The following is a 26,938-nucleotide window of genomic DNA, read 5'->3' as shown; positions in this document are numbered from 1 at the left end:
GGGATTGATCTTCAGGGACCAGCACGGGGCAGAGGGGCACTCAGGTAAACAAGCATTGACTGAGAGCCCAGTGTAGGACAAGCACTGAGATGGCTGGGTGTTGGGCAAAGACAAAGAAGGCTTGGCCCCTTAATGGGGAAGACAGCATTAAGTGTTCTGCCATGTGTTTGAATAAAGCCCTGTGGGAATACAGAGGATTCCCTAATGCATTCTTAAATGTAGCACTGGCTGTCTTGAAGGGAGTAGCTTTGGGCAGCGAGCCAGATAAGGCCTTTTCTCTTTTAACCTTTAGATTGGGATGTCTGTGCTGAAGGGTGACTACTTGGTGCCTGATTTTGACCTGACCCATCCCTCTCCCTTGTCTCTGGCAAGTTCCTTCCTGTCTTTCAGCACTGCGTGGTGGATGGCTCTTCCTCCTGCTCACCTCATTAGTCCTGGCTCCCCACCCCAGGGGCTTCTACTCTCACTGCCCTCACTGGCAGCAGGGCTCTGCCTCCCCCTCCCTCCCGTCAGTGAGGCCCACCTCCATCTTTCATGTTTCATTCTCCTCCCCAAAGGCCACTTCTGAGGGGGAGTGGGCATTTTACCAGCTGTCTCTACTCCCATTCACTTCTTCTCTACAACTGTCAACATCTCAAACTCCACTGAACTCCTCTCTCTGAGGTCACCACTGACCTACTTGAGACTAAATCAAGCCAACGTGTGTGCATTTTATACTGCTGACACTTCCTCCTCAGCTTCCACTGCCACACTCTTCTGGCTTTTCTCCTCCTCTCTGGGCACCTCTTCAGCCTCCTCTTCTTTGGTTTGTCCCTTAAATGTCAGTGAGTTTCCTCCAGCTTCCCTACTTGGCCCCTACTCTCCTACTTCCAGGGTGATGCTGTCCTGTTCCACAATGTCCACGTCTCTATCAGTAGCCCCGATCTTCCCTTGCACCCAGATCCCTGTTAGACGGCTCCACTTGGACATCCTACAGGCACCCTTCATTCAACATGTCCCAGACAGCACTACTCCTTTTGTCCCTCACACTGCTCCTCCCTGGTGTCCTCATCTCTGAGTGGCGTTACTCCATCCAGTTGTCCAAGCCAGAAACATGGGCATCTTGCTTGACCCCATTTCTTGTTGTTACTGTCAGTTCTTGGATCCATCTGCTTCTTGCCATGATGGTTGGGGCACCTGTTGTCTCTGCCACATGGACTACAGCAAAAGCCTCCTTTCCTCTTGCCTTGACATCCTAATCTGTTCTCCACAAGGTAGTCAGGGTGATTTTTCTAAAATGAATATCTTTAAATCCTGCTATAGAGGGCCAGCCCATGGCTCACTCGGGAGAGTGCGGTGCTGATAAAACCAAGGCCACAGGTTCGGATCCCTATATAGGGATGGCCGGTTGGCTCACTGGCTGAGCGTGGTGCTGACAACACCAAGCCAAGGGTTGAGATCCCCTTACCGGTCATCTTTAAAAAAAAAAAAAATCCTGCTATAGGCTGTCTGGTTAGCTCAGGTGGTTAGAGGACAGTGTTGTAACACCAAGGTCAAGGGTGTGATCCCCTTACCACCAGCAACCAAAAAATAAATAAACATGTCCTATTATGGTCTAAATAATGGTGTCCCCCCCAAATTCCTGTGTTGGAACCTAATGCCCAATATAATAGTATTAAGTGGACCTTTTGGGAAATGACTAAGTCATGACAGCTCTGCCCTCATGAATGGGATCAGTGCCCTTATAAAAGAGATTGAAAGGGAGCTACCTTATTCCTTCTGCCACCTGAGAAGGCAGCAAGAAAGCGCCACCTTTGAAACAGAGAGCAGGCCACCACCAGCCACTGAATCTGCTGGCACTTTGATCTTGGGCTCCCCAGCCTCCATAACTGTGAGCAATAAATTCTATTATTTATAAATTACCCAGTCTAAGGTATTTTGTTATAGCAACTTGAATGGACTACTACAAATCCCTGAATCTTGTTAATTCTTGCCTCTGGGCATTTGTTTATGTCTCTCCCCCTCCTCAAATACTGCCATGACTTCACTTTGTTAAACTGCCCATCCTTTAGGTTCAGCTCAGAGTTCGGCTTCCCTGGGAAGCTTCTAGGAGAAATCCCCTTCCTGCCCCCACCCCCTGCCTGGATGAGGTATCCCTGTCCTATGCTTACTCCAGCACTGTGGTGTTCACACTGTATCAGACTTAGGTGGTGAGGGGGGTGGGAGAGGGCAGAACATAGCTGTGACAGCTCCAGTGAAGACATGTACTATGCTCTGCTTGCTGGTGTATCCCTAACACGTAGTCCTGATCTTGTCCAAGAGTTGGGGCTGAATAAATGAACAAACCCATCCCTTCCCTCTACAACCAAACTCCCTGCAAGAACGTGGGAACAGAAGGCATTAGCTTCCAAACAAGATGCCTATCACCTAGGTTCTAAGAGAGCTTCCAGGAGGAGGCTGTGCTTCCCTGCTCCTGGTACCAAAGACTAGTGGGGTGCATTAAAAGCTACTACTGGGAGATGAAAAGTACAAGGGACAGAAGACTGAAGGGAAGGAGTTCATCACATTTATTTATTGGTGAACAGGGTAAACTATACAGTCAATTAATCTGGGCCAGGATGCTCCAGAATGCTTCCCTGCCAGGGCTCTGCCAAGAGGGTCAGAGGCAGCCCTCCTGGGTCAGTACTCGGAAGGAGCCAGTCTGGGGCCATAGTGCTTAGCACTGCAGCTGGACCCCTTGGGGGGTAGCATTTTCTGTTGGTCTAGCCCTCAGCACCCATGCCCGCCTGACTTCCCAGCTAGAGGGGGGCAGAATGGACTAGATGAGAGGAGAGGATGGTAGGAAGGAGGATGAGACCCTGGGCAGTCCTCAGGGAGGAGAACCTGACATGGTGCTCATGCTGGGAGGATGTGGGCAGTGAGGACTGTGAACACAGGAAAGAATGCAAGCCAAGGTTGAAGGATGGGCCAGTAGGGCCCAGCGAAGAGCTTACAAGCTCAGATGATATTTTGTTCCTGGATCTTCTCTCCTAAGTAAAAGCGGCTGAATAGAAAAGGGTTCATGTTGATGGTCTGGAAGTGGCCCTCCAGCACCATCTCTGCCACAGCTCGCCCCACAGCAGGGGCCTGCTGGAGTCCATGACCACTGAAGCCTGTAGCAAAGTACATGTTGACAACTAGTGGGTGGGGGCCCACCACACCATTCTGGTCAAAGGTGTTGTAGTCGTAATAGCCAGCCCAGGCGCTCCGAACCTGCGGGGGTATGAGATGGGGGTCTCAGGAAAGCTGCAGACACACTCAGCCCTCACTCCTGGTCAGGGGTCAGCACAAAGTCCCCTCTACCCACTGCAGAGGGGTCCATGGGATGGGATGGGTCCAACAGATAGATTCTTTAACACTTGTGAGGTAGTAGGAATACGGCAGTGGACAGTTCCAAGGGGACCAAGATGCTCCAGGATCATCCATCCTGTCCAGTGTCCAAAAATAAACAGAACAAATCACCCCCTGCTCGTTACCTTCAGAGTCTCAAAAGCTGGTACCCTCTGGGCCAAACAGGGCCACACCTTGTTCTGGAAGAAATCATGGTCCACTTCCAGGTTCCCTGGGTCCGGTTCCTCCTCCTGGGGTGAGAAGTGGGGACAAGGCTTATGTTGCATGGGACATGAGGGCACATCGAGACCTCAATGACCCTTTTAATCAATCCCCTTGGTAGGTGGAGGATGGGGAGAATGATTCCAGTTCCAACCTGGAGGGGGTTGCAACATCAATAACCTAGCACAGGGCCCACCCAAAAAGCCTAAGTCCTTCATGACAACTGGCTTATGTCTCCTCAGCTTGTTCCACCCCACTTGGCTTACCTCAGTGGGGCTGCAGCCACCTAGGTAGTTGTTGCCTAATCCTTCCCGGCGGAAATAGGCTCCACTGGTGTCTGCGACAAATGGAGTCTCCAGGCCTGGTCCCTGGGGGCAGTGCCATAAGTACACATACCTGCCATAACCAGCAGGGTTAGGAAGTCACAGGAACAGCACAGCCAGAGGCCCTCCCCACCCCTGCCCTCACACACGTGAATGCACACATTTAACCAACTTCTGTATCATTTCTTTCCTTCTCACCAACCTCTTCAGCTGCCCTGAGGGAAGTTACCTTTTCCTGGGCTCCACGGGTAGCTTGGTGCCTTGCAGGGTGCCAGGCGGCCCCTTCCCAATACCAGCCAGCTCTGCGATTTGCCCAGACCAGGCTCCTGCTGCGTTGATCACTATGGCACATTCCACAGGCTGGTACTCCAGGCTGTTGTTCATCTTCACCTGCAGACACCAGAGGGTGAGGGAAGGGAGGGCCTGGACCACACACGGGGCATCATGAGAGGTGCACTTCTTCCTGAGTCTCAGTGAACCCATACTGGAAAGCAGGTAGAAGAAGACAATAAGAACAGACATTCCCTTTCTTGTCCCTCCACTTTGGTAAAGAACATACTTGGATTAGGAACTTACATGGACTTCATGGATCCTTTTCATGGTCACCTCTCCCCCACTTACAGTCTTCATGGTGTTAGACGAAGAGACAAAACCTGCAGGAAAGTAAGTAATGAATAAGCCCTTGAGGCCCCAAAGAGGAAGGAAATGGGGATTCCACTGGTTTCGTAAGGAAAGAAAGCTGGAAGGATGGGAGCTTTCCCAGAGACACCAAAGCAAACCAAAATCAGATAACCTGGATGAACTTGACCACACTCAGAACAAGACAATGCTGAAACTGTCAAGCAGATCACAGGTCACAAAGTGGCCTAGGAGTCAGGATGCTTAGGACCAGCCTCAGGGGAGAACCCCTTTCCCCATCAACCCTTGGTTGGCCTGTGAGTGAAAGGATAAGACCCAATCTAGGCCTGTGCCCTGGTTGCTAGGGGAAACAAGCAGTGGGCAGGGGCCTAAGACTCACGTGTCACCTCTCCCTGGCAGAAAAGGACTCCCATGGACTGGACCTTGCGCCGAAGCCCCTGGAGCAGACACCAGGGATCAAACCAACCTTCGTCTTCCATCCCTGTGGTGAGAAAAAGAGAACTCACAAAGAGGGATTAGGACTCCTCTGTTCCTATTGTATTTCCTGCACCCCCACCTCTTCCCTAGGGCTTGTAAGCCAGGGAATGCCATCTCAACCAACTGGACCAGAGAGGCAAGTCTTATGGAAGGACAGAGCACTAGCATGGCCTGGGGCAAGACCTGTTACCCAGGAGGGAATCGTTCCTCCTTCAGTTTGGCTGTGGGGTGCTGAGACTTCTGACCTGAGAAGTGCTCCTCAATCCCTATCTGCAGGAAAAAAGCTGTCACCTCTGCAAACAAGCCTCACCATAGGATGCCAAAGCCACTCCCTCTGTGTTTATCCAGGGAAACTTCTTCTGAAGCTGCTCAGGAGACATCAGACAAACCTTGGCTCCTTCCTGCCTGAAAGAAATGTGTGGGTCTGTGTATGTGTGTTAGAGAGGGTGAGTGTGTGGGAGGGAGGAGTATAAACCCCCAGCTCCACAAATTCATGTCGCTTCTCTGCACCAAACTCCCCAATTTTTCCTCATTGCCGAGTGAGGAAAGACCAAGCCTCCTAGTCAAGGTTCTTCAGCATCAGCTTCCTCTTTTCTTTCCTACGCCCTCGCCTCTCTTGAGCATACTCAGCTCCTTGTCCCCCCCAACCTGTTCCATGTCCTTTCACAACCTGGTGGGTAAACTTGTCCTTCCACCCCCTCCACTGGAACGGCCTTCCTCTCCACCCCCACGTATCCCCTCTGGGACACTGCCCCCAAAGACAGCATAACATAGGTGCTAAAAGAACACTCTCGCCAGCCAGACTGCCTGGTTCGAATCAAATCCCAGGGCCACCAATTACTAGCTCCTTCTGCCTCAGGTTCCCCACATATAAAATGGGGATGTTCTGATGATCAAATGAGTTACTGTCTGTAAAGTATTTAGGACATTACCTGATGTCACTAGTGAGACAAGTAGAGTGTTTGCTAAATAAATATAAAACAAAGAGAGCTTCCAGCCATAATGTAACACAAAGACACCCACCCTTGACTGATGATGAGAATCACTGAAGGCAGGGGTTGCCAAATCCAACCTGCTGCCTATTTCTGTAAATGAGCCACACTAATTCACATTCATATATATATTGTTTGTTTGTTTTCTGGTGGCTGGCCAATATGGGGTCTGAACCCTTGACCTTGGTGTCATAACATCGTACTCTAACCAACTAAACTAACTGGTCAGTCCCATTCATTTATATTTTTGTCTGTGGCTGTTTTTGTGCTACAAGGGCAGAGTTGAGTGGTTGCAATAGAGACTGTATGGCCAGCAAAGCCTAAAATATTTACTATCTGGCCCTTTACAGAAAAAGTTTGCTGATCCCTGACTTAGGGTTCTTGTTAAAAACCCAAATTCTTGGGCCCCTCCCTAGAGATTCTGATTTATTAGGTCCGGATGCATCACAGGTGGGTCTTATGATCTGGCAAATTTAGGAACCACTGCAGCCACGTTTTGTCCATATTTTTGTGATAGCACTCTCCACAGGGCATGGAAGGTCTATATGTGTCTGTCTTTCCTGACAGACTGAGCCCCTAGATAGTAGGGACCTGTCATATCAACTCCATCTTCCCAGTTCCTAACTTGGCATGTGAGTCACCAAATGTGCGAGGTTGAGAAGCCGCTCAGAGGCCCTGCCAGGCACCCACCTCTGCACTTTCACATTGTTCTCCATGGCTGCAGCACCCTTTTCTGAAGCCAGCAGGAGATAGCCTGAGGGGTTGAACTGGAGGTCCAAGGGAGGGGCATCCACCACCGCCAGGTACTCCTGTATGCAAAGGAAAGCTCCTCAGAGAGGCTGACAGAAAGAAGCGAGGGCAAACGTTCCTGGCTTCCCCACCCACAGCTCCTGGGCTCAGTGCTCCAAAGCAGAGAGAAGCCCCCTCCAGACTCCACCATCAGGAAGAAAAAAAGCCGGGGTCCCAATTCCTAGTCGCCTGAACTGCTCCTGCTCCCTCGATCCCCTTGCCAGCTGGGCTGCTCCTATTTCTGGGCTAAAGGAGGGGTCATCACCCCAACCCCCCAAATCTCATTGCACATACATTGATGTTACGTAGAAAGTTGACCGAAAAGAGAGAGAGCTGGATGTTCTCAGGCAATGAGAACTGCTGACGGATCCCTCCCACAGAAAGCCCTGTGGAGGCCTGTGAATACTGTGAAAAGAAAAGGAAAGCTGAGGTAGACCAGCACACCATCACACATGAATAGGATACTGCAGTGGAAGCTGTTATATACCTAAAGTAAAAGGGGAGTCCTATTTGCAAGATTATAATCTAAGATGAGTTGAGGTGAATAAACCTGTTTGCAAGTCAACCGGCAGCCCAAAGACAACAGTGTTTACAATCATTATCAGCAAGTGTGCAGAGCAGATAAAGTCAGTCATTTAAAAAGGGCTAGGCACAGTGGTACAAAATGGTAATAGTTTAGAAGTCGGAAGGGCATGAGATTAACATTTGATCTACTAATTAGAAAATGAAAGGATATGATCAAAGTAACAAGACTCGTGGCTAGCTGGTGATGGCAAATAGGAACAACTAAATTGCAAAACTATCAGAGGTAATGAAACCTAAAAGAAGGGTGAGACAGCTGTTTGCATTAATTATAGTTTGCCTGCAGGATCTCTTGGGCAGACCTGTGAGATCCTGAAAGATCCAACATTATGCAATCTGCTTTCAAAAGCACAAACCTTATTGCCAAAGTTTCTGGTTTAAGGGAGGAAGAGCCTGGGACTATTCTGAACAAGGTCCAAAGCACAGTCTCTGCCCTTTGCACCCCCAGGGATTGAGGATTTTCCTCTCCTTCCCTTCCCTTATTCCTAGAGTCCTAAATAAAATGAGTCATCTTCCTTGCTCGACTCGTGACTCTCTGCTCTACCCCAGACCTTACCGTGTGGTCCCGTTCCACCACCAGCACCCGAATGGCTCCTCGTTGCTTCTCCAGCTTCTTCAGCCAGTAGGCCACAGAGAGGCCAAGCACCCCACCTCCTACGATCACCACATCCGAGTGTTCAGGGGGCAGGTGGTTGCTGTCATGTAGTGGATTCCAGGACCCTCCAGGGAGAACTGACTGGATCTTCTTTTTAATCTCAGACACCTGTCCATCCCAGTCTGTGGGACGTAGTTATGGTCAGAGGGCCATACATTTCCTTCCCACATGGCGGGGGGTTGGAGGATGGGCACAGGAAAAGGGCTAAATAACACTTGAGATGGCAGTCCCCACCATCATCCCTTCTTGTAGGTCAACTGGCATCCAGCAGTCCTGCCACAACTTTGCTGTATGGTCTCTATACAATCAGTCTCCCTTTTCATGCATCATGCCCAGAAATGTACAATTCAACTTCCTAAAATTAGCACTTTCTTCTCCTCACTAGGCTAGGTGATTCATACAGACTTCTTTCCCCTGAGCCCCAGACTCATATTCAACTGCACTGTCATTTCCACTTGGGTGTCCCAGTTCCCGGAGCAAGAGGTCCCAGCAACTCCAAGCTGTAGTGCCTTCTGAAGCATAGTACCTCTAAGTGGCATCCTTATCCATTGCCACCAGCAAACATACCTTGATGCCCTATGTATAATAAAATTCTGAAGACTTTGCCTCCCAAATATCTTTCCAATCTGTCCCCTTTCTTTCCATCTGTGCCACCACCATATTAGGCCAAGCCACCATAATCTCTCACCTGGATGAATGCTAAAGCCTCCTAACTGTTCCCACTCATTCCCCTTCTAGCCACCCCACCCCTGCTGCTAACTTTTCTACATCATAGGTAGAATGGTCTTTCCTAAACACTAATTTAATCTCATATCACCTTGCTTAAAACCTTCCGATGTCTTTCCATTATTCTAAGGACAAAAGTCCCAAACCTTTAATGCGGCCTGTAAGGTACTGCACAATCTGGCTCCTGTTCACCTTTTCCTCTCCCACACTCCAGCGTCTTCAGTTCCTTGATGGTATCTTATTTCCTCTCACCACAGGGAATCTACATATGTTCTCTCTGCTTTGAAACTGTGTCCACTTCTTTGCCTAGTTAACTCCTTGCTTCCTTTAGACATCAGCTCATGTATCATTTTCTCAGGAAAGTCTTTCTTAACCCCACAGACTGTCAAATTCTCCAATTACATGATCTCTTGGCTCTGTGAACCTCTCTCCTGCAGTATGCGACACATTTGCAACTTTGAGTTTATTTGTGCTTTCTTCATACTATGAGATTCGTGAGGGCAGACTGTTTTTAACTTCACCACCAGATCTCCTACCTAGCACAACACCTGGCACATCCTAAGTGCTCAGGAAGTGTCTTGAATAAATGAATCCTTTTGTCATTTCATACCTAACTGAAGACTCTCCAAACTCCTCTCAGCAGTACTGGAATCTTTCTTTGATATGGCCTTACTTTACCTGTCTACACTACATTCCATGCTACTACTCAAAATTCTCTATCTAGATGGCTTTTGCTAGTTCCTCGCACAAGAACAATACTTTTTCTCCAAAAACTTGTGCTCAGTCCTTCAGAGACTGAAACACATACCGCCCTTGAACCAAAACATCCTTCAAGGATGATCTCAGTTCTCGTTATACTAGCTTCATGTACTTCTATGTTATAGTAGTCTCAGGTGTAGCAGTGCAGGGCATTCTTCAAGTTGAGTTCCATCCAGTTTTGAACTGGTCTATCGTCTACTGACGTTCTCCCCCTCTAGCTCCAGGAATTTCTAGAACATATAGTGAATCCTCTCTCCACTCCTTCACCGACACAGCACTAAGCACAGCATCTGGAACGCGGGCAAGACTTAATGCACATCTTACTGCCACCAATGAACCAGCCTGGGTCCCTGTTATTCGGTGGTAAGCTGAGGCACAGACGTGTGGGATTTGTCACCTGAGAAGGGCCACCTTGGGATCCACACACCTACGTGGCCCTACAAGCTGTGGCGTTGGGAGCACCCCGGAACCACGATACCTTTTGCTGCCCTCAACTTTACCCTGAGTAGAGCCTCCTCTGCGCGTGCCTACCCCTCGGATCAAGAGGTTCCGGGCCAAGCCGAGCTGCAGCACAGTCCGAAGCATGGCCCCTCTGAGAAATATAGCCTGAACCCGCTGCTGTCCCTCCGGTCATTGCCCCGCGCCACAGGCCATTGAGACGAGCGCTCCCATTGGCCAGCGGTCCCTTCCGGGCCCCGCCCCCCTCCCCCCACGCTATAGGCAGTCGTTCCCCGGTAAGAAACCTGGGGAGCCGCCCCACCCCGCCCCCACCCGCCATTGGCTAACCCTGCATTACGTCAGTTTTGTGCGCCCATGGGCGGAGACGGGGAGGGAACCCGGAGGCTGTGAGCGGAAGTGAGGCTAAGCCGGTTTCCGGGGCCGCTGGTGTGACGTGTCCCCAGCTTGGCGCAGTAGGAAGCGGCGGCGATCGCGGCCTGCGTTCCCGGCGCCGGCCCCAGCTCCTCTCCCGCTGCCGCCATGCTCGACTTCTTCACTATTTTCTCCAAGGGCGGGCTTGTGCTCTGGTGCTTCCAGGGCGTGAGCGACTCATGCACGGGGCCCGTTAACGCGTTGATTCGTTCCGTGCTGCTGCAGGTACCGCCCCCGCAGGATCAGAACTCCGGCTGTTCCTCCCTGAGCCCATCCATGGTCCCCGTCGACTGATCATCCTGCGCCTCCCTCCCGCCCACCTCAGACTGGCCACTCACCAATAACCCGGACTCCACTTCTTTCTCCTGCTCCCCTCAGACTATCCGGAAACTTTGAGACCCCCCTCATCTCCGGTAACTGGGACTGTAGCCGGATCCCAGCCCCTCTTGAGACTTCTCTCGCTCCCTCCAGTCACCACCCCCAGCAGCTTGGTTTTCTGTTGTTTCAAGGCTGAGTGAGATAATGTACGGGAAAAGGCCTTTTAAAAACTGTAAATAGTGTACCGCTGCTGGTAGATCTGATTGTTTATATAGTCATATAAATGTGTCTTGCCTTCCCCCTCTCACCTTTTTTCCCCTTCCTCTAACTTGGTATCTCCTTCTCTCCCTGGTGGAATGCCAAAGAGAAATGCCTCAACATCCTCTTGTACTGGCGACAGGTTTTACTTTCAGGGAAATGTCTGGTTCTTTCCCAGAAGTAATCTCAGAGGGGCCCACATCTGGGTTTTTGGGAGGTAGTCTGAACTCTGAGACATACTCTTTTTTCAGGAACGGGGAGGTAACAACTCATTCACCCATGAGGCACTCACACTCAAGTATAAACTGGACAACCAATTTGAGCTGGTGTTTGTGGTAAGTGGAGGGTATTTCAGAGGGACAATGATTACATTCTCAATATAGTCCTGATTATTAAGAGCACCCAGGGTACATGATGTAGTAACTGAGAAAACTGGGAAGGTGGAGGGGGGAAAAGGAAACAGCTTCTGGGCCCAGGCAGAGAGCTTGGCTGCCTATCAGGACAGGGAAAACTGCCAGGCGGCTGAGCCTTCCTCTGAAGGCCTGGGTTGAGGTTGGCTTCCCTCCGTTCCGAGCTAGCATGTAAGCAGATCTGTTGACTGTTTCTCCCCCCCAAACAGGTTGGTTTTCAGAAGATTCTAACACTGACGTATGTAGACAAATTGATAGATGATGTGCACCGGCTGTTTCGGGACAAGTACCGCACAGAGATCCAACAACAAAGTGCTTTAAGTCTATTGAATGGCACTTTTGATTTCCAGAATGACTTCCTGCGGCTCCTTCGGTGAGAGGCTTCCCCTCTTCAAAATCAGTTTCCATGACTTGATGAATTCTCTACCTGAAGGTGTTTCAGTAGTAGTAAATTGTGTTGAAAGACATTTCTCTTTTGCTGCCCAGTTCTGATTGTCCTCTTGGTGTTACGGTCCTTTCTCTGGACTTTGATTTTTCCTCCTGCATGGGGTAGAAAGTTCAACCATTCTCTTCTCTTTAGTGAAGCAGAGGAGAGCAGTAAGATCCGTGCTCCCACTACCATGAAGAAATTTGAAGATTCTGAAAAGGCCAAGAAACCTGTGAGGTCCATGATTGAGACACGAGGGGAAAAGCCCAAGGAAAAAGCAAAGAACAGCAAAAGAAAGGGGGCCAAGAAGGAAGGTTAGTTTGAGCTCCTTGGACATGCTGAGGCATGAAAGGTGTAACATGCTAAGGACTGAGATGGCCCGTCCTTTTGTCATTGCTTGCCTCCCTCTTGCACAAATGCTCACCACCCTGTCATCTCTAGGCCTTGTGGTCCCCGAAATGTTTCCTCTTAAGGATTTGGAAGACATTTAGCCATTGTCTAGTTGGTTGGGAGTTGGTGTTTTTTCCTCCAGTGAGGTGTCTCCTAACAGGTTCTGATGGTCCTTTGGCTACCAGCAAAGCAGTCCCTGCAGAAAAGTCAGGTCTCCCAATGGGGCCTGAGAATGGAATAGAACTTTCTAAAGAGGAGCTGATACGCAGGAAGCGAGAAGAGTTCATTCAGAAGCATGGGAGGGGTATGGAGAAGTCCAGGTGAACATTCTGACTTTTAAATACCGTCTATTGATGTTGGAGGCAAGGGAGCTCTTGTCTCTGGCTCATGTTTCCTTTCCTACTTCTCCACCGTAACCCTTTGCAGCAAGTCCATGAAGTCAGATGCTCCAAAGGAGAAGGGCAAAAAAGCACCTCGGGTGTGGGAACTGGGTGGCTGTGCTAACAAGGAAGTCTTGGATTACAGTACTCCCACCACCAATGGAACCCCTGAGGCTGCCTTGTCTGAGGACATCAACTTGGTAAGAGGCAACAGGGGCCAGAGTGAAGGTTACCATTCATAAGAAGCTGGGAAGTAAGTAGACTAGGTGGGTGATACCTGGGTTTCTTTGAATGAGGGAGTGAATTACATCTGAAGCTTCTTCAAATCAAAGAGAGCAATGTGGTGGACATCTCCTTCCTTTCCCCATATCCTACAGATTCGAGGAACTGGGCATGGGGGACAGCTTCAGGGTCTGGACTGCAGCAGCTCAGATGATGAAGTGGCAGCTCAAAACTCCACCAAACCTAGGTAGGGGGACTTCAGATGGGTGGTGGTATGTATGGCTAAAAGTTGATGACAGCTTGCCTGTGTGCTTTATGTGTATTTGTGATCTGTGCCTGCAGAGCTACCAAGGGAACTCTGGGTGGCATGTTTGGGATGCTAAAGGGCCTTGTGGGTTCCAAGAGCTTGAGTCGTGAAGACATGGAATCTGTGCTGGATAAAATGCGTGATCATCTCATCGGTAGGTTCTGAGGACCTGGCTGACTCACTTTCATGGGGGTAGGGATGGTTGAGAGAAGAACCACCTAGAGTCTCTCAGCTGTACCATATAGATTGATAGCGTTGACAAGGAACTCACACCTTTCTCTCCTTAGCTAAGAATGTGGCTGCAGACATTGCTGTCCAGCTCTGTGAATCTGTTGCCAACAAGTTGGAAGGGAAGGTGATGGGGACATTCAGTAGTAAGTATCTCCCTGAGCCAGAATGTGCTTATGCATACCAAGAGATTACACACATATACCTCCATTCTTACTACGTATGTGACTTCTGGCAAATTCATTTAACCTTGAAACCTCTATGATATAACGAAGGCTTTAAAGAGTTACTAAGAGGATTAAATGAGTTAATATTCATAAAGTGCTTAGAACAGTGTGGTCTGGATTCCTGGGACAAGATCCTAGTATCGTTCTAGTGCCCTGAGCAGCGAAAGGTGTTGGGCATTTCTGAGTATATTCCTTGAGTTTCATAGCTGTGCCCTCCTCCACATCTCTTTTCAGCGGTGACTTCCACAGTAAAGCAAGCTCTACAGGAGTCCCTGGTGCAGATTCTGCAGCCTCAGCGTCGTGTGGACATGCTCCGGGATATCATGGATGCCCAGCGTCGCCAGCGCCCTTACGTCGTTACCTTCTGTGGTGTTAATGGAGTGGGGAAGTCTACCAATCTTGCCAAGGTCGGTGTGGTTCCCCTGCTCATCGTTGACATTTCTTCACTGTCCACTCATGTCTTAGAACCCTGGTTCTAGGTGACAATTTTCTTACCTCACTTGCACAGATTTCTTTCTGGCTGCTGGAGAATGGCTTCAGTGTCCTCATTGCTGCCTGTGATACATTTCGTGCTGGGGCTGTGGAGCAGCTGCGGACACACACCCGGCGCTTGAGTGCCCTGCACCCCCCAGAGAACCATGGTGGCCGCACTATGGTGCAGCTGTTTGAAAAGGGCTACGGCAAGGATGCTGCTGGCATTGCTATGGAAGCCATTGCCTTCGGTACAGTGCCCGAGAAGCATGGGGGCTCCTCCTCGGGTTCCTTTGTATTTTGCAGAGGATCAGGTTTATACTTTTATAAACTTACTGCTCAATAACAGGGAAAAGCCAGGGTTAGTTACTTGCCATGCTCTGCTTTTGGGTAATAGTGCATAGCTGCAGGCAAAGCTAATATATCGTAACCAAAGAAACCTGAATTTGATCATCTTTATCTTATTGCCATCCTTTTCTCGAATATGTTTGGTGCTGGCCAAGCACAGAGTAGGTTTTTTCTCATATTACCTTGTAGCCAAATCTATAGTCCAAGAGAGTAAACAGATAGGCTCTTAATACAGCCAGACTAGGACTTCTTAAGAGGAAGCTAGACGTGAGCATAAGTGACAATTGAGGATTTTTGAGATGACTATTTTCTCTCTCTAGCACGTAACCAAGGCTTTGATGTGGTGCTGGTGGACACAGCTGGCCGCATGCAAGACAATGTCCCCCTGATGACTGCCTTGGCCAAACTCATTACTGTCAATACACCTGACTTGGTGCTGTTTGTGGGGGAGGCCTTAGTAGGCAACGAAGCCGTGGACCAGCTGGTGAGGGCTTGGGCCTAGTTCCCTTTACAACCTAAGCTTTGGCCAGTTAGATGGTTCTCATACTAATACCTTTCCCCTTTCCAGGTCAAGTTCAACAGAGCCTTGGCTGACCATTCTATGGCTCAAACACCTCGGCTCATTGATGGCATTGTCCTTACCAAATTTGATACCATTGATGACAAGGTAAATGTGGATGACACAGGTCAGTGAGACTGGAGGGTGGAATGGGCACCCTTCACACGGGAGTTGAGGCTGTCAGCATACGGTGGCTCCAGAGCTTCCTGCTATTGACAGAAGTGGGCCAGAGTTGATTGCCTATCCCCTTTCTCCACTTCAGGTGGGAGCTGCTATTTCTATGACGTACATCACAAGCAAACCCATCGTCTTTGTGGGCACCGGCCAGACCTACTGTGACCTACGCAGTCTCAATGCCAAGGCTGTGGTGGCTGCCCTCATGAAGGCTTAACACAGCTCTTGCCCGATACCAAATCACTGCTTCCCCCCATAAGCACCTACTCCTATATCAAGAATGTGCTTTAGAGTATGTGAGCAACTTGTCTTCAGTGTAGTTCTAAGACAGAGTGAGCGGAGCTCCAGGGGCTTTCAGCTCCTCGTAACCCCACTCCCTGCTCAGCCCAGCCTCCCTCAACAAGGAGCACCTAATCATGTTACAGTCACTGCCCACTGACCCCAGACCGGCCTCTCCCTTCCTACTCAGGCATCCTCTTTACTCTGCCTAGAGACTCTCAGTCTCATTACAGCTTTGACCAATGGTTGGAAGATCCAACACCAGAGCTTTGCTAATTAGTATGATCATAGAGCCATCTGAGTCTAAGGAGCAGTTTAAAGTCCTGGCTCCATCAGGTTAAGAGACTTCCAGAGCCAGCTCTGGGTCTTGAATGGCGCCTTTCCCTGGGATACACAGCTTTCAGGTCCCTGAGGCCAGGATGATACCCACCTCACTGTGGTAGTGTATGGCCTGTTCTTAATTGCTGCTAATCCTAATTCTGATCATCATCCCCTACCCCATTATTTCCCCCAAAGCATCAGCTAGGCCAGAGTGATTTGTTACAAATGAGCAAAAGAAGAGTCTCTGCATCCCTAAGAAATAAGGGGAGCCAAGCTGCACTGTTGCATTGAGCTTCTCAGCCTTCCAGCTCTTCCCCACTCCCGGAATCCACATGTAAGCTTTGCATGTTCCCTTGTTGGGAGAAAACCAACTATCAGAAGGGTCTACATTGCCCCCTCCTCCAGCCTGTTCTTCACCTCCTGAGCGGGTCCTGGCTTTTCCTCATCCCTATCCTCTACAGTGCCTGGTAGACGAGTGCTACGTTGAAGAATACGAACCTCTTGTTAAGACTTGTCCTGTAGTGTGGTATTACAGATGTGCTATTAGTGCAATAAGGTGAAGGCTGTCTGCCCAGAGAAATACATAATTTATATAAGAAAATAAATTTCATAAATAAATTGCCTTTTAGGTCTTGGAGTTATTTTATATAAGATTCAAAACTAAAATCCCACATACTAAGTTCTAGGGCTTATGTATGGTTAAGAAGGGCAACAAGGCAGGAACTGATATGCCTCCAAGGAATGAGGTAAGTAATGGCTGTCCCGAGAATAAGACTGCCCCATCCCAAGGTGAAAGAACAGAACCTTTAAAATTTTGAGTTGTAAAATTAGGTTATTAGTACCTTGATGCAAGTTAGAGTTTTCTACAGTGGCTCTAAAAGTAGAGCCAGGGCCCTGACAAGTAAATGAACAAGCTTTTAATACAGCTCAGTTATGTAAAATACTGTACACTGTAAAAGATCTAGAAAACTAGAGCTTCAAGTCATTTTTTAAAAAGCCATTAACTTAATTGAAAAACCAAGTATAGAGTACAAAACTGCAACAGGAGCCAAGGTCGGTTCATGGCATCTGGATCCCCAAGTCCTTTATGCAGAGCTGCAGTCACAATCAATGGAGGTATCACACTGATCTGCTGTGTGGACACAAGCATGTCCAGCTGGGGGGTAGGGTGTAGGCTGCATTTGGGTCCCCTTGTCACTTGAGTAGTCTTGAACTGGAACAGGCAGCAGAATATCAAGAACCAGACAGCTTGAAGGATTAAGTTGGAACACGCCCCCCCTACTCTACTACCACCCTTCAACCTCTATGTGTTGCCTGGGAGCTAGCTGTGTTGGGTTCTTTTAAGTTTACTTGTTAAACACTGTCCATGGTAGGGCCTTATAGCTTGGTCTGATGATGGTGATTTCTCCAGCCTGTTCATGTACCGTACAGCCTGTGGAGAGAAAGAAAAGAGAATAATATGAAGTTTCACAAAACGAGTTAATGCATCTAAAGTTGCAGATATTTAAGTCAATCTTAACCTTTCAGAAGGCAAGACATAGGAGATGCTAGTAATCTTGTAACAGACTTGATAGGAAAAGATAGACCCTTAATACGTGGGAAAGGTAAATAACTATTCTCCACAGTCTTAATTAAGGAAAATTTTCTGCTGACAGATGGATAAATAATAGAAAACAGTATACCTCTTATTTCACTGTGTGCTGCAGATGAGCCATTTAGCTGACCTTCTCTCACCATCCCTGCCAAATATAGAGTACATGAGTACCAGACTGAAAAGCTAAAACTATTAACAGCAAAAAGAAAACCAACTAAAGGCAGATGAGGGCACAACTAAGACAGATGGAATTTAGAAGTCAAACAGAAGACAAAGGTGGAGAGAATAACTGGACTAGTCTTCAGAGAGTTGCATTAAATAACGGCAACAGTAAGATTCCTTATTGCATTCAGATTGCTTGTAAACAAAACATTTTATGTAGGCAAAGTGTCTGCTATTCCTAAGTAGTCTAGAAGGCTAAATTTAGGTTAAAAAAACATTCAGTCTCACCAGGGATGGGGAGCAGCATGTGACTGAGCAAATTCAACCAAGACTGAAAAGTAGCAGGTACTTCCACAATATAAAATGGGCTAGATCTGCACTGCCTGATATGGTACCACAAGTCACATAAGGCTACTTAGTTTCAAATTAAGAATTTTGTTCCTCAGTCACACTGGCCACATTTCAAGTGCTCATTAGCCCCATGTGGCTATGGCACTGGACAGTCAAGATTATAGAATATGTTTGTGATTGCAGAAAATTCTATTGGACAAAACTGGGATAGATAACGGTATAGAAAAAAGAAAAAATGTGAAAGAAAATAATCAGAAATATGGTCAATTAGAGTATAAATAGACGTACAAATTGATATTCCCCTCTTGGAAAGCAATTTAGCATTACAGTGACCACTAAAATGTTCATGTCCTTTGATGTCCTAATTACACTGAGAACACACCCCCAGGAAATTACTGGCAAAAGGAAAAACTAAGCAATATTACTTATAATAGAGAAAAGTAGAAAAAAAATCAGAAATTTTCTAACAGGAGAATATTCAGTTAAATTATAACATCTACCCTGGAATATAACAATTAAAAATAGTAGTTATGAAGAGCAGCAACTGGGAAAATGTATGATGTACTATGGAATAAAAAAGGTACCAAAACTGTATGTATACTTTATTTACAACTATAAAAAAATGCATAGGGAAAACTGTTAATCAGAAATATACCAAAATAACTGTTTGTGTGATAATGAATTATAAGAGAATTGTTTTCCTTGTTCCCATTACTTGATTTTTCTGAAATATATGTACTAAATCCTACAGAATCTTTTGAAGTCAAGTCATGTTCACTATGTAAAAGTGAGTACACAACACAATGCCAGACACACAGCAAATGCTCAGTGTTAAATAACAAAACAGCAGCAAAAGATCTCTTACCTCTTATCAGTGTATACCTACAGATAAAATCTCAAAAGTCTCAAGGGTGGGAAAACAGCAGAAGAGTTTGGAACATTGCAGGACACCAGAAAAACTTATCCCCGAGAAAGAATAGCAAATAGTTTTCACAAAAGAGACAAACCAGACGGTATGTCCTAAGGATTTTCTAAACCTTCTGAGGAAGAGTAGATATAGTTTGCAGTGTTTAGTTATGGTGATGGCTTTTAAAAATCTTGTTCCAAGGCTGGCCGTTTAGCTTACTTCATGTTAGTAACACCAAGGTCAAGGGTTTGAATCCCAGTACCAGCAAGCTGCACCCCGCCCCCCTGCCCCAAAACCTTGTTCCATCAAAGCATAGCCATGGAAGAGCTTGTGGAATTTTTCATTACAGGTGAATTCTACTTGAAGCCATCTGATTCAGAAAAGAAATCTGGGAATGATTAGACTTAGGAAAAGTTCTTTACATATTAAATTACCTATACTTTAATAGGTCCCCTAAGAAGCATTCAGGTTGACAACAAAAATATTTACTAATATATAACCTTTCAGGAACATCTTCTGTGTACAACAGCAAAGTTTCTTTGGAACTGGGTGGGTGAGCCAGAATGGCCATACTTGGAGCCTGGCTTTATCCAATGTATGGTTTTTAAAAGCATTCTTCAAATTTTACTCATTCATTCATTTACTGGCAGCTGAACAGTACGGGGATCCGAACCCTTAACCTTGGTGTTATCAGCACCACACTCTACCGACTGAGCTAACCAGCCAGCCCTCTGCATGCTTCAATTTAGGTAATAGTAAAACATTTTGCATTTTGTAAGGTTATTGGGAATTTGCCTGTAGCCATTAACTAACCAAACCCTTTATCACCATTTTGTTCTTGATTGTTAGAACCTGAAAATAAAATACCAAGTGAGTGGTACCACTATCCTTTGACTTTAATACCACCATAACAGTTTCCAAACAGCATTTTAAAAGGTTTTCTGTTTTATGGATAATGCAAAGTCACTGTAGAAAATGCTGACATAGAAACAAAAAACCAACACACGATAACCACAGTTAGTTTAATTTCTTTTAGGATAAATTGTATTGATGGGATTTCTGGGTCAAAGGTTTTTAAAATTTTTGATACATAATCTAAATTTATCTTCCTAAAAGCTGTACTAACTTTACCTTCCCACCAACACTACATGAATAAATTTCTTTCCTCATAGCCTCAGCCAAAACTGAGTGATATTTATCTCTATTTTGAAATCTAAATTCTAATTGCATTTCATTGATAACTAGTGAGGTTGAACATCTTTAATACACAGCCAGCCCCTGACTTACGATGGTGTGAAAGTGATACGCATCCAGTATGCTTCTCGACTGATGATGGGGCTACACTCAGACCAATTGTTAGTTGAAAATGCACTTTCAACTTAGAAACAGGTTTATTGGGACATAAGCCCATTGTAAGTCAAGGAGCATTTGTATTTTTTTCATTCTTCCTACTTCTATACAGAACTGCTGGAGTGCACCTTTTGTCCATTCTCCTATTATCCAAATGGCATTTTAGTCTAACCTAAAGACTATGACCTCCTTTCACAATTTGGTCAGGCACTACATTCCTCATCTTGGTAATTATTTTGCCCATCACAAATACACAAAAGGCTGAAGAGCTGCTGTTCTCTGATCTCCCTCAGTCTCAAAATGCATCGTACCTGATCTACCTCTCGTGGAGATCTCACATGTCAGTCTCTTGAAATATTCTGGAAGATCAGCATAGTCATTTCCATAGGAGATGACCTTAATCCCCCTGTCCAGCATGTTTTCTCGAAGGCTGTTGAACTCGTCTATGTCTCCTCTCCGAACCAGCATGAAATGCTCCAAGATGGATTTATGCTTTACAGCCTCCAGGCAAAGGGCCTGGAAAGTAGTGTCATTCACAGTCCAGCCACAACCCAGGAAAAGGAATGACTTGTTTTCGTAGAGTTTCTGAATCTCTCTCTTGAAAGAAAAGAAAAAATGTATTAATGACACCGTGAAGATACACACAAGGCATGTCTGAAACTAAAAAAGCCAATGAGTTCACAACTGCTACACTTAGCAGACTGTGATGACCAATTAACCAAGATTTAAGAGGGCAGATATGTTTGATCTCCTGTTTATTACTATAACGTGATTGGTCTAAAATTTTCTTTACCTGGCATTCTTCTCTGGGTTCTCTAATCAGGGTTTCACTGGGTTGGCACTGGTCTTCTGGTATTGTGGTTTATTTTTTAGATTTAAGCACCCAGAGATCATCAGTCAATGAGTAATTCTTCAATACAGTCATGCATCACTTAATGAGAGGGATATGTTCTAAAGAAAGGTGTTAGGCAATTTCATCATTTTGTGAATGTCATTGAGTATACTTACACAAACCTAGGTGGTAAAACCCACTACACATCGAGGCTATATGGTACAACCTATGGCTCCTAGGCTTCAAACCTGTACAGCATGTTACTGGACTGAATACTGCAGGCAACTGTAACACTTAGTATTTGTGCATCTAAACATTGAAAAGGTACACTAAAGATATGGTAAAAAAAAAAAAAAAAAAAGGTACAGGATAGGATAAAAAGATAAAAACTGGTACACCTGTACAGGACACTTGCCACGAACAGAGCTTACAGGTCTGGAAGTTGCTCTGGGTGAGTCAGTGAGTGGTGAGTGAATGTCTACACTACTGTAGCCTTTATGAACATTGTACACTTAGGCTACACTACATTTATGAAAAAAATTAAGTAACTATACTATGATGTTGTGTCAGCTACATAGCTATAATGAAGCTGATAGGAATGTTTCAGCTCCATTACAATCGTATGGAATCACCACTGTATATGTAGTCTGTTGCTGACTGAAACATCATTATGTGGCATGTGACTATATTTTACTCTTTCCATTTTCTGGACCATATTTGCCTTTTCTTGCCATACAAAGTGAACCAAGGGTCACCAGAGAAGATTTGCTCAACGGAAGTCTGACACTTAAAACATCAATATGTATGTGTGCACATGTGTGTTGTGTGTGTACATACATGTCTATATGCACGTGTGTATATACACACACAACACATATATAATCAGAAATGATTCTGCTTCAGGGACCACTCAATGTCAGTGATGGATGCAGTTACAGCAGATGTCAAGGAAAGAAGAGATGAAAAAAAGTCCCTTACACTTTAGAAAACATCACATTTTCTTTGTGTTTCTTTTGTTGCATCATGTAAAGATGCTAATGTTCCATGTGACCCAGTTCTGAAAATAGCCAGAACACACAATTCTCAAAGAGCCTATGGCCTGTCACCTTAGAAGAAGTGCTGCACTTCCTAGGACGACATGCACACCGACCGGCTAAGCAGCACAAGAAGAATGGCTGACCTTCCAGTTGTTGATTAATGAAAAGGAAACTTTCTCTCTTTAAGACCTAAGGCACATTTAGAAGCTTCCCAAGAAGGAGCTCCTGAGACTAGCAAGATCAGCATCACTCACCATAACTTCGGTGTTCCTGAGCACGTTCTGATATCCAGCTGGATGAAGGACAATGCCACTAGGGTTGGTGTAGACCCCATGGATATGAAATATACTCAGCTTCCGCTTCTCCTGAGCCCACTCTAGAACCTGCACAATACATGTATAGCTCAACCAGGTTGGCAGGGCTGAGTACCTGCTTAATGGTTGCAATGGGCAAGAGGCTGTTTTGAGGACTAGACTTCTGACATAACTCTCCAGCATCACAGTATCATAGGATATGCAAAACCATTTGTGGTCAAAGTTTCCATTTCAGGAATGACTGTTAGGAATAATAGCAGCAAGTCTAATGATTTCTCTTTGAAAATAATAATCAAAAATTAGAACTTATATGTCATCATTTGCAGAAACAATAAGGACCCTTTTCACTGGAGACATACATGGGATCTTTGGATGACTGCTTGAGTGATGGCCCTAAGAAATCAAGCCTCCCTGTGTACAGGCCCTTGTGTAGTCCCTTTTCACAGTGACTCCAGGCTGGCCATTTGACATACTTTAGCCAATGGGGCATTAGCAAACATGACACAAGCACAAGCTTTTAAACTGTTGGCATAACAAGTCTTATTTCCCTCTTCTGTTGCTTTCGGAACCCAGATGCCATATGAAGAAGACCGACATAGCCTGCTAGAGACATATAGACCAGCCAATTCCCTGCATCTACAGATGTGGAAGTGAGGCCATCTTACATCATCCAGCCACAGGATGGCCACCAGATGATTAGAGCCACGTGAGTAAGCCACAAAGCCGACAGAAGAACTGCCCAGCTGAGCCAACCTCAAACTGCTAATTCATTTTATCATGGGCAAATATGTTTGCTGTTTTAAGCCATGAAGTTTCAGGGTGGTTTCTTATGTAGCAATAGATGAGTGATAAAAGAATCACTCTAGGCACCTCTAAGAAACCTAAAAGGCTGCCAATGAAGAGCAATCATTTAGATGACAGTGACTACCATAGCTACCTGGATTCTATGGCTCCGTTTTCCCAAGGACTTGAGAGAGTATAAATTTATTCTTATCACGTTTTGGAAAAATAGGGTACGGTTAGGAAAAATAGTTAAGAGGCTCGGAGATTCAGAATTTGAATGCTACTAGGCCCCATTCTGACTACCAGCCAATGGCTTTAACCATTAGACTTCAATACTGCCCCTAATGTGAGCTAAAAATACAAAGGAGATCTTGAGGTTCAAGGACGAAATGAGAAAGAAAATATCAAGTCCGACAGATACCTGAAGCTTTGAAAAGGCCTTGTGCTTCCGATGCCCATGAATAAATGGTTGTGGTCTTTGGAAATTATGTCAGAAACAGCATGGAAGCTGTTCTAGCCACTCATTTTTGAATTTCATTCAATCATTTCTTAATTTAAAGAATATTTACTAAGCACTCACTATGTGCCAAGTACTCTCTGAGACGTGAGAGTAAGGCTGATATGATACCTGTCCAAATGGAGTTGCTATTCCTGTGGGGTAAAGAGTAAGAAAACAAACAGATGAACAGCCAAAATAAAAAGTACAAGTTACAGAAAGTGCTGTGACGGAAATGGACAAGAGAATGAGCCAAAAAATAACTGTCTAATTTAAAAAGGATTGTCAAGGGCCGGCCTGTGGCTCACTCAGGAGAGTGTGGTGCTGATAACACCAAGGCCATGGGTTCGGATCCTATACAGGGATGGCCGGTTCGCTCACTCGCTGAGCGTGGTGTTGACAACACCAAGCCGAGGGTTAAGACCCCCTTACCGGTCATCTTTTAAAAAAAAATAAAATAAAATAAAAAGGATTGTCAGAGAAGGTCTGTCAGAGGAGGTGATACTTAAGTTGAGATTTATAGGTGAAGGACAAGCTAGCCATGCAAAGTGTGAGGGAGCAGGTGGAAAACATTCCAGCTAGAGAAAACCAGTCATCAGGGCACCATTTCTCTAAATTCGATTCCCTTTTAAAATCTGGCGTCAAGGTCAGCAAAACCACAAGAGTGGTATTATTATAGCTACTCCTTTGGCAGAGGCAGTACTGTGGCAATGAATGCCAATGGGTGAATCAATTAACTACTTAAAACATTTAGCTGAGCTCTAAGTTGGACACAAAGACAGGTTCCTGAGGAAAACAAAGTGTAGAATGAAGATTACAAAAACCACAGAGAAGGATAAATGAGACCTTAAGCAGTCATCTCATTAGTTGATACAGATCAATATTATATTATTAGTTGGCATAGATCAATATTCAATATTATGGCAGACAGCTTAGATATGATACGGGTTATGTTAAGAAAAAAGAAAAAAAGTCTACTGAGGTTTGTGCTAATCATTAACTTCAACCCAGCTATCACTTGGCCTGGAAGTTGCTCTTCCAATCATCATAAGGTAGTTTTCCTACTTTCCTAATAGATGGCATAAAGAATGTATTCTAGGAAAGAAATCTAAATCAGTATCATACCAACAAGTGCTAAAGATACTATTTGAGTGCTAAAGAGATCTTACAGTTTAAATGATTTCCTCTAATCTTGTTTTAAAACTGGATGAAACTGCCAGAATTCATAGAATTGAATGCTTTTAAGATCAGTGCATTTTACTGTGTATTAATTTTACCTCAAAAACAAAACATACCCCCAAAATCTAACCAGGGATAAGAATATTCCTTTCTAACTCTGCATAAGTACCAGTATATCAACTGGAAATCAGCGTTTCTGATGAAGATACCACCCACTAGCCCAAAGAATAGACTTTTTACCTTTTTCTGATCAGTAAGGTCAAGGGATTCAAGTTGCTTTCCCTGATCTGCTGCATATAGTTCCAGAAGATTATCAAAATTAGTAGTTAATACTAGGGCTCCATTTTCCATCAGGTGAAGAACTGACTGAAGTAGTTGTTTTCCAGAATCTTCCATCTTTGACTCCAAGTCATCAAATACTTCATATAAACAGTCCTTGAAAAACGTGGATCGAACATTACTGGTACGCTGGGGGAGCGATTTGAAAGAGGAAAATTAATCCAAGATGTTCTGATAGGTCATTTGACTTAATTATAGTAATAAATGTTTGAAGAATACTTTGTACTTAAAATAGAGATATTATCTGTTTTATAGGGTTGTAATAGAAAATAGGATGATACATGCAAAGTATTTATCACAATACCTAGCAAGTGATCAGTACTATTACACCTTATGCAAACAAGCATAAGCTCTCTAAAGAGGCATTTTTATAGAATGAAGAAAATAGGCATGGCTAAGAGATGTGAATTTACTATGGGACTAAAGGAGAGCTGGGGTAGATAGCACAGCACCAACTACCCTCTAATTAATCCCCAGGTAAAAAGGCAACACTTTCTGTTACACTCTTTTTATCTAGGAATAACTACTAACAGCTCTAAGTGTGGTTTAGTATTTCTTTTTCTAATCTCAGGTTTTGTACAGCTGCTTATGGATTTAGAAAAAAAACACTTAACTTCTCTCTGCCTGTTATCTCCCTGGCATAATCCAGCAATCTGTTCACAGGTTTGCTATAAAGAATACCTAGCATATAATAAAATTATACAAAATTTAATAAATTTTATAATTAAAACTTGCATTTTGCAATTGTTAAAAATATAAAAAACTAATCAGTTCTACATAGACTCCCTATTTCTTAACATATGGTTTACTTAAATAAATGCTTTCCTTCCCATATTCTTTTTTTTTTTTTTTTTGCAGCTGGCCAGTATGGGGACCCATATTCATTCTGAATACATGTAAATATCCCCGAGGATGAATGAAGAAATACAACGCCACCCTAAGGTGTAAAGTTGGAGTTGAAACTTAAAGCACAAAGTGACCCCTGGGACAAAAGGAATTTGAAATGGGAAAGTAATTATGTAATGTGCTATAATAAATATATGATCCCTAGCCTAGCAGTGAAATACCATCCCATTAGATAATATCAGAGCAAGAATTAACTCTTAAAGGCTCCAATATTTCCCATTCAAACTACAAATTATTGCACTTAGCTGCTAGGGAGTAAATATTTAGCAATCCTGCTTTTTCTCAAAATAGTCCCCCTATCTTCCTAATTTCCTCTGTGTATCTTTCTAATTGTGCAATGCTCAGATAAAGATCTGTTTCCATGGAACCACCTAAGCAGATTCATAAAACACATTTCAATTTGCCAAACTCTTTCCCTAATTTGTCAAAGTATTTTATAAAATTATTCTTTAATCATACCTAAACCAAATAAATGGTAAGTATTTTCACAATGGAAACTTAAAGCATAGAGATGAAACACCTGTAATTTATCTGGACTCTGTCCATCAATCTTCCACGCTGTATCCACCACTAGACAGGCTACTTGCTGTACCATACTGTCAATGGGTTCAAAGATTCTTTTCTACTACTAAATAGATGGAACCACCCATAATTTGTGTGGCTAAAAATGTGGGTCATGGTTTTTAACTTCTATCCATTCTTATCACGTAAGGGCGTAAATAAATACATCACATATTAATGGTGTACGGGCAACCAACTAGGGATTCTAACACAATCTAATCAGAATGAACAATCTGATCAGAAAGAAACAGTGAAGAATTTATAACTCTACTGAATTTCACTACATGCAAAAGTCAACTACTACTGAGTGCCAGGCAATCTTCTAGATTTGTTATAAAAAATACAGTGCCCCTTTAATGTCTATTGAATTTACAAAACCATTTAGCAATTCCATTTCTGGGAATGTATCACACAGAAATAACTGCA

At 44.9% G+C, this 26,938-nt stretch overlaps 3 protein-coding genes across 6 annotated transcripts in view; 1 reads left to right on the top strand and 2 right to left on the bottom strand.

The window, feature by feature from the left end:
• Nucleotides 1–2,528: 2,528 nt before the first annotated feature.
• FOXRED1 (FAD dependent oxidoreductase domain containing 1) lies at nucleotides 2,529–10,137 on the bottom strand. Of its 2 annotated transcripts, none has more exons than XM_063093673.1 (11): nucleotides 10,013–10,137; nucleotides 7,929–8,149; nucleotides 7,085–7,195; nucleotides 6,692–6,810; nucleotides 5,320–5,414; nucleotides 4,912–5,013; nucleotides 4,470–4,546; nucleotides 4,123–4,283; nucleotides 3,837–3,966; nucleotides 3,495–3,599; nucleotides 2,529–3,231 (listed from the first exon to the last, which is right to left on the bottom strand). In XM_063093673.1, exons 1-11 carry the CDS (start codon nucleotides 10,095–10,097, stop codon nucleotides 2,977–2,979), a joined length of 1,461 nt encoding a protein of 486 aa, XP_062949743.1. In that variant the 5' UTR covers nucleotides 10,098–10,137; the 3' UTR covers nucleotides 2,529–2,976. The 2 variants fall into 2 exon arrangements, with proteins under 2 accessions (XP_062949743.1, XP_062949744.1); XM_063093674.1 differs by having other exon boundaries at nucleotides 10,044–10,137.
• Nucleotides 10,138–10,391: 254 nt separating this feature from the next.
• On the top strand, nucleotides 10,392–16,323 carry SRPRA (SRP receptor subunit alpha). The gene is made up of 14 exons (XM_063093820.1): nucleotides 10,392–10,607; nucleotides 11,210–11,293; nucleotides 11,578–11,741; nucleotides 11,949–12,109; nucleotides 12,346–12,505; nucleotides 12,612–12,765; nucleotides 12,943–13,034; nucleotides 13,130–13,248; nucleotides 13,382–13,468; nucleotides 13,784–13,956; nucleotides 14,058–14,271; nucleotides 14,689–14,852; nucleotides 14,937–15,035; nucleotides 15,190–16,323. The coding sequence occupies exons 1-14, from the start codon at nucleotides 10,491–10,493 to the stop codon at nucleotides 15,316–15,318; spliced, it is 1,917 nt and encodes a 638-aa protein (XP_062949890.1). The 5' UTR covers nucleotides 10,392–10,490; the 3' UTR covers nucleotides 15,319–16,323.
• Nucleotides 16,324–16,392: 69 nt separating this feature from the next.
• FAM118B (family with sequence similarity 118 member B) overlaps nucleotides 16,393–26,938 on the bottom strand; it is a 47,255-nt gene continuing 36,709 nt past the window's right edge. For 2 of the 3 annotated variants that reach the window (XM_063093821.1, XM_063093822.1), the window contains exons 4-8: nucleotides 24,947–25,174; nucleotides 22,189–22,317; nucleotides 20,377–20,662; nucleotides 17,384–17,440; nucleotides 16,393–17,133 (exon numbers count right to left, since the gene is read on the bottom strand). In XM_063093821.1, the coding sequence (XP_062949891.1) occupies nucleotides 17,048–17,133; nucleotides 17,384–17,440; nucleotides 20,377–20,662; nucleotides 22,189–22,317; nucleotides 24,947–25,174 (786 nt within the window). In that variant the 3' untranslated portion in view covers nucleotides 16,393–17,047. The remainder of the gene's footprint in view (nucleotides 17,134–17,383; nucleotides 17,441–20,376; nucleotides 20,663–22,188; nucleotides 22,318–24,946; nucleotides 25,175–26,938) is intronic. The other variant, XM_063093823.1, reaches the window with a different exon arrangement.

Source organism: Cynocephalus volans, chromosome 4 (assembly GCF_027409185.1).
Source record: "Cynocephalus volans isolate mCynVol1 chromosome 4, mCynVol1.pri, whole genome shotgun sequence".
NCBI lineage: Eukaryota > Metazoa > Chordata > Mammalia > Dermoptera > Cynocephalidae > Cynocephalus > Cynocephalus volans.
This window is presented reverse-complemented; position numbering and strand designations above follow the sequence as displayed.

What these genes read in the sequence shown, in the direction of transcription:
- FOXRED1 (XM_063093673.1), bottom strand. Translation starts at nt 10,097, where the DNA reads ATGCTTCGGACTGTGCTGCAGCTCGGCTTGGCCCGGAACCTCTTGATC. An exon ending in CAGAGGAGGCTCTACTCAGG is followed by an intron (nt 8,150 to 10,012) that starts GTAAAGTTGAGG and finishes TACGTCCCACAG; the next exon opens with ACTGGGATGGACAGGTGTCT. An exon ending in AAAGGATCCATGAAGTCCAT is followed by an intron (nt 4,284 to 4,469) that starts GTAAGTTCCTAA and finishes TGGTGTCTGCAG; the next exon opens with GTGAAGATGAACAACAGCCT.
- SRPRA (XM_063093820.1), top strand. Translation starts at nt 10,491, where the DNA reads ATGCTCGACTTCTTCACTATTTTCTCCAAGGGCGGGCTTGTGCTCTGG. An exon ending in AATGCGTGATCATCTCATCG is followed by an intron (nt 13,249 to 13,381) that starts GTAGGTTCTGAG and finishes TTCTCTCCTTAG; the next exon opens with CTAAGAATGTGGCTGCAGAC. An exon ending in AGTCTACCAATCTTGCCAAG is followed by an intron (nt 13,957 to 14,057) that starts GTCGGTGTGGTT and finishes TCACTTGCACAG; the next exon opens with ATTTCTTTCTGGCTGCTGGA.